General features: G+C 44.5%; 1 protein-coding gene across 1 annotated transcript in view; it reads right to left on the bottom strand.

Annotated features, from left to right (window-relative positions):
- Positions 1 to 14210, bottom strand: part of LOC129641123 (melanoma-associated antigen B2-like) — a 45396-nt gene extending 31186 nt beyond the window's left edge. The window contains exons 1-3 of the mRNA XM_055565914.1: positions 14187 to 14210; positions 13830 to 13921; positions 10468 to 11518 (exon numbers count right to left, since the gene is read on the bottom strand). Coding sequence (XP_055421889.1) covers positions 10468 to 11518; positions 13830 to 13921; positions 14187 to 14210 — 1167 coding nt within the window. The remainder of the gene's footprint in view (positions 1 to 10467; positions 11519 to 13829; positions 13922 to 14186) is intronic.
- Between the last annotated feature and the right edge of the window lie 993 nt (positions 14211 to 15203).

Below are 15203 nucleotides of genomic sequence, written 5' to 3'. Positions count from 1 at the left end.
AAACACCTGGACAGTTTTCTTCAGCAGGAATTTATTGTTTGGGCTTTCATGGGCTTTTGTGTGTGTGTGCGTGCATGTGACAACAATTGCATCTTCAGTTGTGTAATCCTTCCAGACTTCATGATGTTCTATCAGGGTTCTCTTCCATAGTATTGGCAATCATTTTCATAGAGTACCGTGTGTAATGACCCTTAATGGTCCCTTTGACCCTCTGATCTATAGGCTGACTTAGAGATGTTGTGTTTTGGGGAAAGGAGACACTTTGATGCCTTCAGTGTTGAACTCATGGGGTTCTGGGTGGCCAAAGCATTGTCCAGTATCAAAAGAATTTTAAAAGGCAGTCAATAACCCCCAAGGTACTTCCTGAATTCAGGGATGAAGCACTGATGACACCAATCCCCACAAAAGTTCCTGCTGTCCGGCCTTCTTGTTGTACAACCAGAAGACTGACAGATGGTGTTTATCGTTTTCCTTGAAGGCTCAGGGTTAGCAGCCCTAAAGTTTAGGGGAGTCCTGATGATTTGCACAAAAACCTTACAGCATTTGCACAAAATCATAGAATTAGCCTCTTTCTGTCTCAAATCTTGGAGTTCACTTCCCTTCCTTACCAAGGCATGTACTTTGTGGCAAATCCCCCAGAATAGGGCACGTTCATCTGCATTAAAACCTGTCCTGACATATCTGTTTTCTCCTCAGTGATTTTCTTTTTAAATTTCTTGGAGTACAGTTGACTTACAATGTTGTATAAATTTCAGGTGTACTACAAAGTGATTCAGTTATACCTATATATATATATCCATTATTTTAAAGAATCATTTGTCATATAAGTTACCACAGAATATTGCGTTTCCTGCTCTATAGAATAGATACTTCTTGGCCATCTACCTTATATACAGTATGTGTATATGTTCATCTCAAGCTTCTGATTTATTGCTCCCTGCCCCATTTGCTCTTTGGTAACCATAAGTTCATTTTTTATACCTGTTCAATCTGTTTCTATTTTTTAAATAAGTTCCTTTGTATCATTTTTAAAAATTATATTCCACATATGAGTGATATTTGTCTTTGTCTGACTTCACTTAATATGAAAATCTCAAGGATGTCCATTGTCTCTACTTTTACTCAACATGATTTTAGAAGCCCTACCTGTGGCAATCAGAGTAGAGAAGATATAAAAGGAATCCAAGTTGAAAAAGAAGTAAAACGCACTGTTTGCAGATGACATGATACTATCACATCATGACAAATAGATGGGGAAGCGATGGAAACAGTGAGAGACTTTATTTTTTTTTTGGCCTCCAAAATCACTGAAGATGGTGACTGCAGCCATGAAATTAAAAGATACTTGCTCCGTGGAAGAAAAGCTTTGATCAACCTAGACAGCCACAGGACTGAAAAGGTCAGTTTTCATTCCAAATCCCAAAGAAGGCAATGCCAAAGAATGCTCAAACGACTGCACAACTGCACTCATCTCACATGCTAGTAAAGTAATGCTCAAAATTCTCCAAGCCAGGCTTCAACAATACAGGAACCATGAACTTCCAGATGTTCAATCTGGTTTTAGAAAAGGCAGAGGAATCAGAGATCAAATTGCCAACATCCATTGGATTATCAAAAAAGCAAGAGAGTTCCAGAAAAACATCTATTTCTGCTTTATTGACTATGCCAAAGCCTTTGACTGTGTGAATCACCACAAACTGTGGAAAATTCTTAAAGAGATGAGAATACCAGACCACCTGACCTGCCTCTTAAGAAATCTGTATGCAGGTCAGGAAGCAACAGTTAGAACTGGACATGGAACAACAGACTGGTTCCAAATAGGGAAAGGAGTATGTCATCTTGGAATGGTGGCAACCATGACTGCAGACCCAAAGTGTGGTACACAACAAGTAATTCAACTTTTTTATATAATGTCATGACTTCTGTTTCTTGAGAGCACTTCCAGCACCACTAGCAGCACTTCATATGAGTTCAACGGTGTTATTCAGGGTTACGGTCTGGTACTAAACACAATGGGAAATACCTGAGAACCACTGGTGATCACTTTTTTTGAGATCACAGTTTACTACAGAAACTGCTCATCAGAGATGAATAGTGCTATTCATGGTCCATAAGTGTGTGTGTGTGTCTGTGTTTGTGTGCACAACTTTTGATAAATTTAACCTTTTCATATTTGTGTAAATTTTATGGAATGTGTATGGCTTTTTGATAATAGCTCTCCCAACAGGTATGAGGTGATATGTTATTGTGGTCTGGATTACCATCTCACTGATGATTAGTGATGCTGAGCCCCTGTTCACATAGCTGTTGGCCATTTCTATGTCTTCCTTAGAAAATATTTAGGTTCTTTGCTCGTTTTTTAGTTATTTTTAATTAATTAGTCTGTAATTGAGTTGTATGAGTTCCTTCTATAATTTAGATATTAACATCAGATATATGACTTGCAAAGTTTTTCTATTTCACTATTTCAATTTTTGATTGTTTCCATTGCTCTACAGAATCTTTTTAATTTGATGTAGCCCCACTGATTTTTCTTTTTCTTGTCTGTGTTTCTGTTGTCAAATTAAAAACAAAACAAAACATTGCCATGACCAATGACAAGGAGCTTTCCCCTATGTTTTCTTCTAAGAATTTTATGATTTCTGGCCTCATTTTAAAGTCTTGAATCCATTTTTTTGAGTATGATGTAAGATAAGACTCTAGTTTTACTCTTTGCAGGCAGATTTTCCATTTTTTCAACACTATTTGTTGATTGAGGATACTTTTTTTTCCCTTGTATTCTTAGTGCCTTTGTTAAGGATTACTTGCCTATATATGCGTGGGTTTATACATGGCTCTATTCTGTTCCGTTGATCTGTGTCTATGTTTATGCTGGTATCACACTGTCTTGTACTATGGTTCAAAATCAAGAAGCACCATATTTACACCTTTGCTCCTCTTTGTCAAGATTACTTTATCTATTCAAGGTCTTTTGAGGTGTCATATGAATTTTAGCCTATTACTCTGGAAAATTCCACTGGAATTATGACACACATTACATTAAATCTGTAGATCACTTTGGGTAGTATGAATATTTTAACAATGTGAATTCTTCCAATCTGTATACTTGGGACATCATTTTATTTGTGTCTTTTCCACTTTCTTCAATTAATGTCTCCTTGTTTTCAGTGTATAGATCTTTTACTTCCTTGGTTAAATTTATTTCTAAGTATTTTATTCTTTTAGACATTTTTGAAATAGAACTGTTTTCTTAATTTTTTTTCAGATAGTTTGTTTTTAATGTTTACAAACACAACTCATTTTTGTGTGTTATTTTGTGTCCTGCAGCTTTCTTGAATTCATTTCTTAGTTCTAACATTTTCCTGGACACTCAGAACATTCACACCACTCTCACTTTCCCCCACCAAGGAAGGTCACAATCTCTCTTGGTACTGAACTGTGCCAGCCTGAGACAAGGGCTGATGCCAATAAAGTCGAATTGCTGTTCTTACCCATTTCAAGTATAGCTGATCTAAGCTATATGCTTACCTGTGGTAATGCAATTTCTTAATTGCATTCTGGACCTTCTATAAAGGTATTTTGTTACTTATAAAATATTAAAATCTGGGCTGCTGAGGGGATACAGGGGCTGGGAATTCCCATTCCACTGTATTACAGATGCCACTCAGTCAGGACCGTTTTCTTTATTTCCTGATACCAACAATTTTCTGTGTTCATTCACATTGGCAAGCAAATGCCAGTTCTCTTGACATGTTATCTTGTTCTGAACCACAAAGGGAGATTCAAGGATTTGATTCATTATACAGAATACCAAAACCTTTATACTTACACTGAAATACAGCAACAAATGGGATATACTTTGTTCATAAACAGAGATATGGAAGTCAAATAAACTTTCAATTACAAGGAAGAGTATTTTAAGAATACCAAAAAAGAAAAAGAAAGCCCTAAACAGAAAAAGATACATCTCCCAGTTACTGAGGTCAAGCAAGAACAAAAGAAGACATGAAATATGTTCCTTTCAGCTCCATCTTGGCACTCAAATACTTGGAATACTTCTCTTTTCAATCACAAGATGAAGGATCTGCCCTGGATGTCACTATGTGGGAGGAGCTGGAGGACTTGGTTCTGGAACGTGCCCTGCCCATGGCAGTAGTGCTCTGTCTTTCTCAGCTCTCAAGGCCTCTCTCTTCCTCATCCTATGATGGAATTCAGGACCTCCCAGGGCTGCTATCAGTAAATGGACACTACAGAACCCCAGTGGTTCTGGGTGGCTATTTCTTTGACTTCTTTTGAAGGGGCTTTACATATATGTCTGACAATTCCTTCTCTGAACTGAGATCGCCCTCCTTAGACCAAAGGTCTCAAGCCCCTGACAACTGTACTGTGAGCGAGATGTTCAGCTTGAGAGCTCTGCCTGGAGCCTTCTTATACCTAATATTCTGGGGGTGTTGCTTTCCTCAGTCCAGATGCATGGCTATCTTCCTATAGGCCCTTGCCCCTTTGATTAATGGCTTCTTGGGAAATGTCACATCCCTGAAAAGCCCCAAGCAGTTTCCCTACTGCAAGTGTTGCAGAGAAGGAGTCCCTGTCTTAGGAGTGAGGAGAGATGGGAAATCCATGGCATAAGTAAGGGGGCCCAGGTGGAGACCTGTGAGAGAAACAAACATGGTAACCTGTGTTGGGAGCCGCATTAGGCATTACTGACAAAATGGAGGTATGGCCCCAACCCCCTCTCCTCATCCCGCAGGCATGGTCCCGGGATGAAGGGGTTAGGTTTTTGTGATTCTGACTTGTTCTTTCCTTTCTTTGGTTGAGTTGGCTGGAAAGAATGTTAAGGTGCTTATTGTTTTTCAGAGAATTATGAGAAAGCACAAAGCCTTCTGCAGTTGTGCCAGAAAATAATCTATAAAGTAACCATTGACATTTGTTCAAGGATTTTTACAAAGAATGTCCCAGGGTGAGCACATAGGCTGCAGCTTGAGGCCATGGGAAGGATTGTTATCTGAGACCTGTTTGTGAGGGAAATGTTGATGGCAAAGGAAGTTTGCTGAGTTTAGGGTTTAGGAATTATTAAGAATAGCTAGAAGCCTTTTTAGGAGATAGTGAGCTTAGGATACTAGGGGAAGCAGGATTTCGAAAGATAAGAAATAAACTGAGGGATGTGGTATGCAGCCCAGACATAAGCATGAGTTACAATGTAATCACAAGTAAACACCATTCTGAGAGAATCACTGAAACAGGAACTCTGTTTAAAGGGCAAAAATAGACAATAAATCTGGGTGAGGAGGAACTGAAAAATGTCAAAACTCTCACCTAATGCTTTTGTCAAACTCGAAAAGAAGACCTGATGCTTGAAATAAACATGTAGTCCTGTACCTGGAGTCAGAGGCTACATCATTCTTCGCCGGCACTGCTCATCCCTTCAGGCTGATTCCCTAGCTGCTGGAGCTGAACTCTGGGAAACCTGTCCCTTCTCTCCTTCAGCCAGACTTCACAGGGAACTTGTGTTCGAATACATAAACTTTATATTTTATGTCTAATAGATATTTCTTTATACAAAGAAATGGCTCTGAGATAACTTGTTTTTGAATCCTGATCTTTGGAGCTTATGTGTAACTCTAAAGCTTTCAGATCTTTAAAGCTTATCCGAGACCTCATATATATGGACAGATGATCCGATTGTCAGAAAACGTCATTGCTTTGTTTCTTCTCTTCATATGTCACATTTATTTTAGTTTTATTATTATTGCTCTAGCTATGTATTACAATACAATAGTTTGACCTGAGAGTCCTTCTTCTTATTGCTTCTGATACATTTCACAGTAATGAAAATAAAAAGGGAATTAAGGGCACAAGGTCAGCTCAGGCTTGCAGGAGTGAGAGGGTGAGCTTTAGACTAACTCAACTCAAGGGCCTACGACCATCCTTGCCACTTGCCAGCCATGGGAAGTTTGTCAGGTCATTAAACTCTCTGAGAGCGCCTCAGGCTCTTTATCTGTGAAGTGAGTTTGAGAAGCCCTGTCTGGAAAGACTGGTAGCATGTGGTGGTAATTGTAAAGCATCTACCACAGTGCCTAGAAGGCACCATATGCCTCCTTTCTCATGACTGGTGGCTGCACTTTCCAGCAAAGATCTGACCTCCCTTAGGCCTGAAATAGGGCCACTCTAGTGGCTCAGCAGTAAAGTATCTGCCTGTGGTACATACAGGAGCTTCAGGAGACCTAAATCAGTCCCTGGGTTGGGAAGATTCCCTGGAGGAGGAAATGACAACCCACTCCAGTTTTTCCCTTTAGAATCCCATGGACAGAGGAGGCTGGGGGGCCACAGTCCATGAATCAAAAAAGAGTCGGCATGACTTAGTGATTCAACAATGACAAAAAGAAGGCCTGATATAAAGAAGTGAGGGAAAGCCTTGCCTGACAGCCCTCCCCGGAGCTTTCTAGAACTGATATCAATGGGTATGGCATGACACTCTTTGTCTCTATTCAAGGATGGGTACACCCCTCAGTCTGCACTCAGGCTCCAAAATTTGACTTCTGGTGGGGCCTGGGGAATCCCCTCCTTCTGGACCTGAGGCTTATCTCCTCATAGTAAGACCCATACCTCCCTGTGAGCCTGGAGGAGGAAATAACGGTGGCCTTACCTAGCTACCCCTGCCCACAGTCTTACAAGGATGAAAGCTCTAGAAGCTGATTGAGGATAAAAGACAGTTCCTCTCAGAGTCCCAAATCAGGGTTCCAAATCAGGGTCCCAAATTTGACTCTCAGCCAAGCCCAAGATCTCCCCCTCTGTTGACATGGGACCACCACCATCAGACCAAAACCCTAACTTTCCTGCTACTCCTCAGTCATAAGTGAAGGGTCCCTTGGGCTGACAACTCTGCCTGGGGCCTTCTAGCCCGATAGTAGGGAGGATTCTATCTGGTCATCCTGGTATGTGGGTTCCCACATTCTTTACCATCCTCACCCTGACTTAGAAATAACCTTGAAATACTTACAACCTGGAAATATTCACTGACTTACCTTAAGGCTTCTCCCCTCAAGCCCCCAATTCCCTGAGACCCGCAAGGAAGAGGTGGAATTTGCCTCATTGGGCCACCACAGCCTGTGGTCTTCCGAGGCTAACAGTAGTGGAGGGAATAAGTTCTGCTCCATTGTTTTGAGGTGGGTGGTCTTTTCAGTCATCAGGGTCCTTACCTTGGCTTCTGGCACAATCTGGAAATCATACTTCTATGAGTTGTGGCTGCTCCCTTTGAACAGGATGATGTTCCTTACCTCCATGAGATGTTCTGGAAGGAAGTGAGTAGGACTCACCATGTCACCAGGCCTAAGTGGCACAGTCTAAGGCCTAACAGGAACAGTGCCCTCTGTAGCCCCCTTCTTTCTGGGAGGGATCCTTCACTGTCAGTCAGTGCCATCAGTTGATTCCTGTTAGAACTGGGTACCCTTCCTCGGCTGATAGAGGTTTCCTCCATTAGTCCAAGGACTTTAATACCCTGACGCCATTCTCCTTTAGGAAAAAAGGGATACACTTACTCTGAAAGCCCTGCCTCTTCCCTCCCAGGGCCCATTACATTTGCAGGACTTTCTAAGAATTTATCTGTAATGGGGTAGATGGCTGACACACTCCTCATACAGGACTGTGCAAATGTCATGCCTGGGATTTCCACTCTCTGATGAAGAGCCAGCCTATAAACCAAGGTCCACATCTCCTTGACCCTCCAGTCCGAAGTCAGGGGGCCCTTGAGCTGGCTAGCACTTACCTATGCTTCCCAGGGCTAACTGGAGAGGAGGGACTAAGTGTAGCCCTGTCGGCTGGGGTTGAGGGGCTTCCATATCCACACCCTGGGTCTTCAATTTGACTCTGCATCCTTCCTGGGGCTCTATTCTCTGCTGATCTGAGGCTGAGGACTCTGCTGATTCCCAATGTCCCCACCTTCCCAGGACCTGAGTTGAAAATGTTAACCACAGCAGCCTGGATTGTTCTGGACTTCATGGGATTGCCAATGAGGACGGGTCTTTACAGGTTGCTACTGTTGTGGCTGAGTCTTTCTATCACCCTCATTCAGGTTTATCACCATCATTTCTGAGAGACTGACCCTCTCTCCTATCCAACCTCAGAACTCCGCCCCAAGACCAAGTTTCTGAGAAGCCTGAAAAATAAGCAAGGCATGCTTAGCCTAACAGTTGAGAGATCCTGTGTCTGAGAACAGACGGGAGTTCTATCCCAGTGACCCCCACCCCATATTCTGGGGTGTTGCTCTCCTCAGTCCTCCTACATGGGGTCCTCATCTTGCAGTGTCTTGGATTAAAGGCTTCTGGGGAAATTCCACATCTCTGCAAACTCTTGAGCCGTGTTTGCTCTGCAGTGCTACAGAGAATGAATGGGTCCCTGTCCCAGGAGTGATGGGAGATGGACAAGCTATAGCCCAAGGAGTCCCAGGAGAGGTGATAGCCCATCAGGGAAAAAAAAAGTACATCTATCTATCTCATCAGCCAGGTGAAGGTTCTCATGGCATTTCTGTCCTGATAGATTTACTTTCTTCAGGCAAGAGACTGTAAGCATGATATGGAGAGCCCTTGGTCTTCAGAGGTTATCTAACACGGCCAATGTACATGCTTATACTGGCACAGAATATTGTCTCTTTCATTCATCTGTGAGTAATGAATAAGGTATATGTAGTTTTTGTTAAATATATTTGGTATTCTTACTGCTCTGGCTACACATTCCAATCCAGTAGCTTGAGCACAAAGGCATTCTTTTTTATCACCTAGGACAAATTTTGAAGTGCTGAGAAAAACACTGAAATAAAAGATACAGGGTGGGGACTTTCCTGGTGGTCCAGTGGCTAGCACCCCAGGCTCCCAATGCAGGGGGCCCAGGTTCAATCCCTGGTCAGGGAAGTAAATCCCATGTGCTGCAAATAAGATTCAGCACAGCCAAATAAATAAATAAATAAAAAGTAAATAAATAAGGAAAAGGAAATGTCAAAAGAACTTGTTTAAAAAAAAAACAAGGGTATGTCTCAGGGTGGGGATAGAAGAATAGTATGAGTGCTAAAGTTAGTTTAGGGCAGGAGTCTAGTCCCAGCTCTGTCAATTACCAGCCTTAAGTATTTCGGCACAAAACCAAACTCTAACTCTATAAGCCTCAGGCTCTCCACTGTGAAGTGAGTTTGATAAGCTCTGTCTGGTAGGACTGGTGAAATATATGTATTTATGGAAAGTATCGGACACGGCACCTGTATCTATTGAGACATTAGGGGCAATGGCAGTTATTACTATGATTATCTTGACCTCAGATGTTACATCATCAGCTGGGTGGTGGTGGTTGTTTTTTTTTTGTTTGTTTGTTTTTTTGTTTTGGCATCTAAGAGATGTCAGGGACTATGCAGTGTTTTAACTGATAAAAAATAAAAAAAGATCCAACCTCCCCAATCAGCCAAACTTCTGCTTAGCAATGAAACCAAAGTAATATGTTCTTGCTACCCCCTCTTTACCTTGCTTCTTTCTTGTTCTTTGTGATTTAGAGAGTAACTCAGCCTCTTCCAAATAATGACAGCTTCTCTGAGAAATTATAACTGCATGGGCAGAGGCATGCACTGCCTTTTTTTTTTTTTTTTTTTTTTTGACTAAACATTGCCAGTACAAGCATGGAGTTTTCTTAGAGCAGATGTTCAATTAATGTTTGTGTAAAAGAAGAACCACGTATAAATCATTTGCTATAATTTATATTCTCAAACATTCCTGAAAAATATAATCCGATCAAAGTATATATCTTTTACATTTACATAAAGGGAAACTAAACAGAGTAAAGCAAACCAAAAATTGACAAACTTTCAGCTATCTCTCTATGCATCTATGTTCTAAGCCTCTCTTAGTGTGGTGTCTTGCACATTTCTATGGATATTCTTATCCTAAAGTGTAGTTATTCTCATCTTGGATCACAAAAGTGATTTGAGGATTTCCAATATGTATTTCAAAAAACAAAACTCTTAATCCTAAATTTGACAAACAACAAACAGCATGAGACCCATTTAATTTGAATACTTCTATCATGAACCTAAAATAAACTTTGTTGTAAAAAGTAACAATTGAAAATTGAGGAATAAAAAGTCAACAAGTTATTGATGCATATTAGGAACATAGGTTGACAGGCTTTTCCAACCACAAAGTGAAGAATGGGCTTCAGACCACACTAGGGGCCAGATGAAAGGCTGGATGTGGCCCTGGAGTGGGCACAGGTTGAGACAGAAGTGCCATCCCTGGCCGAGGCAGAAGGGCCAGCCCTGGCCGAGGCAGACATATCAGGCCTGGCAGAGGCTGAAGTGACAGCCCTGGCTGCAGCAGAAGTGCCAGGTCTGGCCAAGGCAGAAGGGCCAGCACTGGCCGAGGCAGAAGGTCCTGCACCGGCTGAGGAAGAAGGGCCGGTCCCGGTTGCAGCTCTGGCTCTGGAGCTCTCTACCTCCTCTCTCAAAGCCTCCTCATAATATGGCAGTAAGGCGTCAGGGACCAAATCGTTGACCTTGGTCAAAAATTGCAGGACTTTCATCTTGCTCTTTTCTGTGAGTGCTTTAGGACCCCACAGGAACTCATAGCGAGGGGGATTGCTGCCAGGCACCTGGTTGTATTCCAGGTACTCTTCCTGCACCAGATCTTCTGTGATGAGCTTTCTGGTGTCTCCAAAGATGAAGTGCATTCTTCCATCATAGATGCCCAGGATATTCAGGAACTTCCAGACCTCCTCCTCAGAGGCACGATGGCCATTCAGGTAGATGACACCCAGAAGAGGCATCAGAAGACCATTCTTCAGCAGCCCCTGGTCACTTCTCATAGACTCACTGTCGCTGAGATCTAGGTTGCTCACCAGGGTATAGCAGTGACTGTTGGGCCTGACTTCCTTCAGCACCATGCCAAACACCATCTCCATCTGCTCAGAGGCCCTGCTGAGGATTTCAGGGAATTGCTCCCTGTACCTTCTGTGGATAACCATCACCATTTCTGAACTCTTAATTAGCTCCCTCATCTTATACTGAAACAGCATGTACTGCACCAAATTCTCTGACTCCATGGTCAGAAGATCTGTGTGAGAGCTCTCAGCAGCAGCTGAGGCCCGGGAGGAATTTTCACTTTCCTGAACTTGGCCCTCGGCACCTACACCAGATCTCGAGTGTGCTGTGCCACCTACTCCAGATCTCGAGCGTGCTGCGCCACCGACACCAGATCTTTTGGGTATAGCACCTGCAGCAGCACTGGTGGTGCCTTGGGCTCCCTGAGGCCCCATGGCAGTGCCAGCAGCAGACGAGCTTGAGGGAGCACTCTCTGAATCAGGAGGGGAGGAGGTGGTCTCTTCTCCCCGAGATGTGGTAGCCTGATCATGAACACCCTGGGTCTCAGTTTGGGCCTGGCGACGTTTCTCACGAGCACAGTGCTTACTCTTCTGCCCACGAGGCATGGCAGCTGTGGTCAGGGACCGCAGGCAGGAGTCTGGGCCAACAGACAGGAGATTGCGGCACCTGGAGGATGGAGAATGAGGTGACATGAGCACCTTAAAACAGGGAGATTCTACCTTGGCCTAATCAAAGGCTGCCTCCGCAGGTGTCCTTGAGGACACTGCCCTAGGAACCCACAAGCCTCCTGTTTTCCTGCTCAGCCTGTCCCCTGAGAATCCCGGAGGAAGAACAGAGGCCTTCCTATTCCTCTGCATCCTCTAAGCCCTGCTTTGGATTTACTGAGGTGACAGCAGGTGCTGGCAGTGGGGTCCTCTCAGCTCATCTCCAGTATTATTACATCAAGTCCTGGTGGAACCTGGGCACCTTTCCGTCTGCTACTCTGATGCAGACACTGCAGACTTCCACATGATCCAGAAGCAAGTGAAAGAATGCCTCAGTCCACCTCCCTCTCAGGGGATACCCAGTGCTGAGAGCTCAGTAGGGTATTTTCTATCCTGAGTTCACTGGGGTCATCATTCATGGCCCTTACCTTGGCTCCTTAAAATGTTGGGCACTATTCTCCATTTCCTGACTGATGGCTGCACCTTCAGACTAGACATTTCCCCACCCCTAGACTTGCTATAAAGCAGTGAAGCAGATGTTCAACCTCACAGCCCATCCCTGAGATTTCCTGGGCTGAAATCCAAGGGTTCAGATGTACGCTCTGATTCCTCACTCAGGTTCCTCAATTGGGCTCCTGGTAGAGAAACTCTACTTTCTCCTGAACTGATGCCCGTCTGATAGTAAAAGCCAACCACCCTGTGTTCCAACAGGAGGAAGTGAAGATGACCTCATCTTACCAAACATGGTCCTCTAAGAATGGAAGCTGTTGCAGGCAGGTTGATGTCCCTGTGGTCCCACCCAAGATCCCAATTCAAAGTCTAAAATATTTTTTTTTTTTGCTTCTCTTTTCTTCTATATGTCTTTTTAAAAATAAATTTATTTATTTTTAACTGGAGGATAATACCTTTACAATATTGTATTATTTTCTGCCCCACATCAATATGAATCAGCCATAAGTATACTGTATGTCCCCTCCCTCTCCAAACTCTCTCCCACCTCCCACCCCATCCCATCCCTCTTAAGCTGTCAGAGCACTGGCTTTGAGCTCCCTGAGTCATAAAACTAATTCCCACTGGTTATTTATTTTACATATGATAATGCGTACATTTTCAATGTTACTCTCTCAATCTGCCCCTCCCTCTCCTTCCCCCACTGTGTCCACGAGTGTGTTCTCTATGTTGGCTTCTCGAGGCTGCCCTGCAAATAGGTTCATCAGTACCATCTTTCTGGATTCCATATAAATGCATTAATATATGATATTGCCTTTCCTCTTTCTGACTTAATTCACTTTGCATAAAAAACTAGGAATAAAAGTACCACATGAGCCAACAATCCCACTACTGGGCATATATCCTGAGGAAATGGTAATGGAAAAAGACACTTGTACTCATGTTCACTGCAGCACTATTTACAATAGCCAGGACATAGAAGCAACCAAGGTCTGCATTTGACTCATGACAGGGTCTAAGGTTTCTCTCTCTCCTGACCACTGCCCTCAGACCAAGACCCTTACTTCCCCATTAGCCTGCAGTGGGAACCGACATGTATCCTTGAGGTCTGCCAGAAATGACAACATGGAGGATGTGTCCGAATGACGTGGTGTGGAACATCCCCACAGCCCCGGAGGTTCTCACCATAATCCCTCGCAAATCTGAAACCCTCGCTTGCCAACCTGAGGCTGCCCCCTTTGACCTGGTCTGTTACTTCCCTGAAATGACCTAGGAAGTGTCTTGTCAAAACGCCTGATTCTCCCAGGCCATGTGGCCCCGTTTCTTATGGGAGGCGCCCCCATCCTCACTTAGTGTCACAACCATGAATCTTGTTGGGGACTAGGTCCCTTTGTTAAACTGGTTTTATTGTTAGAGCAAGGCTCTCACTTCCCCCAAACCACCTGCAGGGGGCACCACAATCGGCCAGCTCTACCCAGGGCGTCCTAGAGCCCAGTATAGGGAAGTCACTCAGTGTGGCCCCCTTGCAGTGTCGAACTCTGCTCCTCAGCCCTCAGGGCCCTCATCTAGGACCTAGACCTCCTCCAGGGGTAGAATCCCGGCCTACCCCCACAGACCAATGCCTTAGCCTGAGACACTCTAGACCACATTCAGACGATAGCTTTGAGGGGCCCACAAGAGCCATAACACAGGGGTGGGATGTGGATGGGTCACTTTTATTACTGGGAGGGTTGGGAAAGTCCCTTCAGCCACATTCAGGTCCTCACCTTGGTTCCAGACGACTCCTGGACACTAAGTCTCCGCCAAACTGTCGCTGCGGCTACCGGTGGAGCTTCTCGCCTTCGAAGCGGAAGTGGAGGGGAGCTGCGTACGGCCCTACGTGAGGTCGCCCGGGGTCAACGGCAAGGGCGGCGTGCTACGGGAACCCCGGTAGCTCAATATTCATCCGTCCCTGGATTCTCTCTCAGGGTCTTCCGTGTGCAGTGTATCAGATACTGGGACTCTTCCATCTATGAACCTGAGTCCTCCAGCCCCCAAACAAAGCCCTCGCCTCCCTGAGTCCCTAGTGGGGGGGGAGTCAGGACACTGCTCTGAGCATCTCTGCTTGTCAGGAGGGGCGCCACTCTGTGAGCCTCCCTCTTTGGGGGAGAGATCCTCTCATTAGTACTGATGGTCCTCACCTTAAGGCCTGTTATGGTCAACATTACCCACTGTGCAGAACTGGGGTCTGATCTTGCTAGAGGAGGCCTTGCCCTCTCTGAGATCACACTGGTGGAATGAGGGGACCACTCACAAGTAGTGCTTCTGGATCTGTCAGGGCTAAGAATTTACTGAATTCTATTTGTCTCCCTCTGGTTTTGGAGGTCTCCTGTTAATACTTTTTTGGACTCTTGTTAAGGCCTGGGTTTTCTCTCTGCAGATCTGTGGCTGTCCCACCAGTCCAGGGTCCTCATCTTCATAAGACTGACTAGGGAGGCTGAGGGGGTACCTCTACCTCAAACACCTGTCCTGGGCATCTCAGGGCTGACAGCATTGGGGAATTCATGGGGCTTCTCTGTTGTGGGGTGAGTGCTTCCATTATTCTTGTTCAGATTCTGGCCAGATACCTGACCAGGCAAGGGACTCTACTCTCTGCTAACTTGAAGCTGCTCCCATTAAATCAAGATACTCCCCTTCTGGGGCCCTCCAACTGGAAGCCAGGATTAGCCACATCAAGCCAGCACTGTTTTGGACTTCTAAGGGTTGATGGCCTGAGCAAGACTTCACAGAAACCCCACTGTTCTGACTAGGTCCTTCCATCATTCCTCATTCAGGGTCCCCACAGTCATATCTATCAAAGACTGACACTCTCTAGTTACCTCTTTCTGTTGTTTTTAGGCCAAGACTGTTAAGTCCCTGAGAAACCTGAAGAATACGTGAGGGTGTGCTCAGCCTGCCATCTCTCTCTGGGGCTAAGTCCGATAGCAGATGGAAAACTGTCTAGGTGTGACTCCCCTGTATTCTGGGGTCTTGGTCTTCCACGCCCTCTAACAGTTAGACCCTCCTCTTGGCTCTTTCCTTTTGGGTTAAAGGCTTCCTGAGAAATGCCTCATTCCTGCAAACACGGAGCAGTGTCCTTACCACAAACCTTGGTCCCTGTCTTAGGAGTGATGTGAGATGGAGAAGCTGAAGCATAAGGCAGGAATTCCATACAGGTG

Source organism: Bubalus kerabau, unplaced genomic scaffold (assembly GCF_029407905.1).
Source record: "Bubalus kerabau isolate K-KA32 ecotype Philippines breed swamp buffalo unplaced genomic scaffold, PCC_UOA_SB_1v2 scaffold_76, whole genome shotgun sequence".
NCBI classification, from domain to species: Eukaryota; Metazoa; Chordata; class Mammalia; order Artiodactyla; family Bovidae; genus Bubalus; species Bubalus kerabau.
This window is presented reverse-complemented; position numbering and strand designations above follow the sequence as displayed.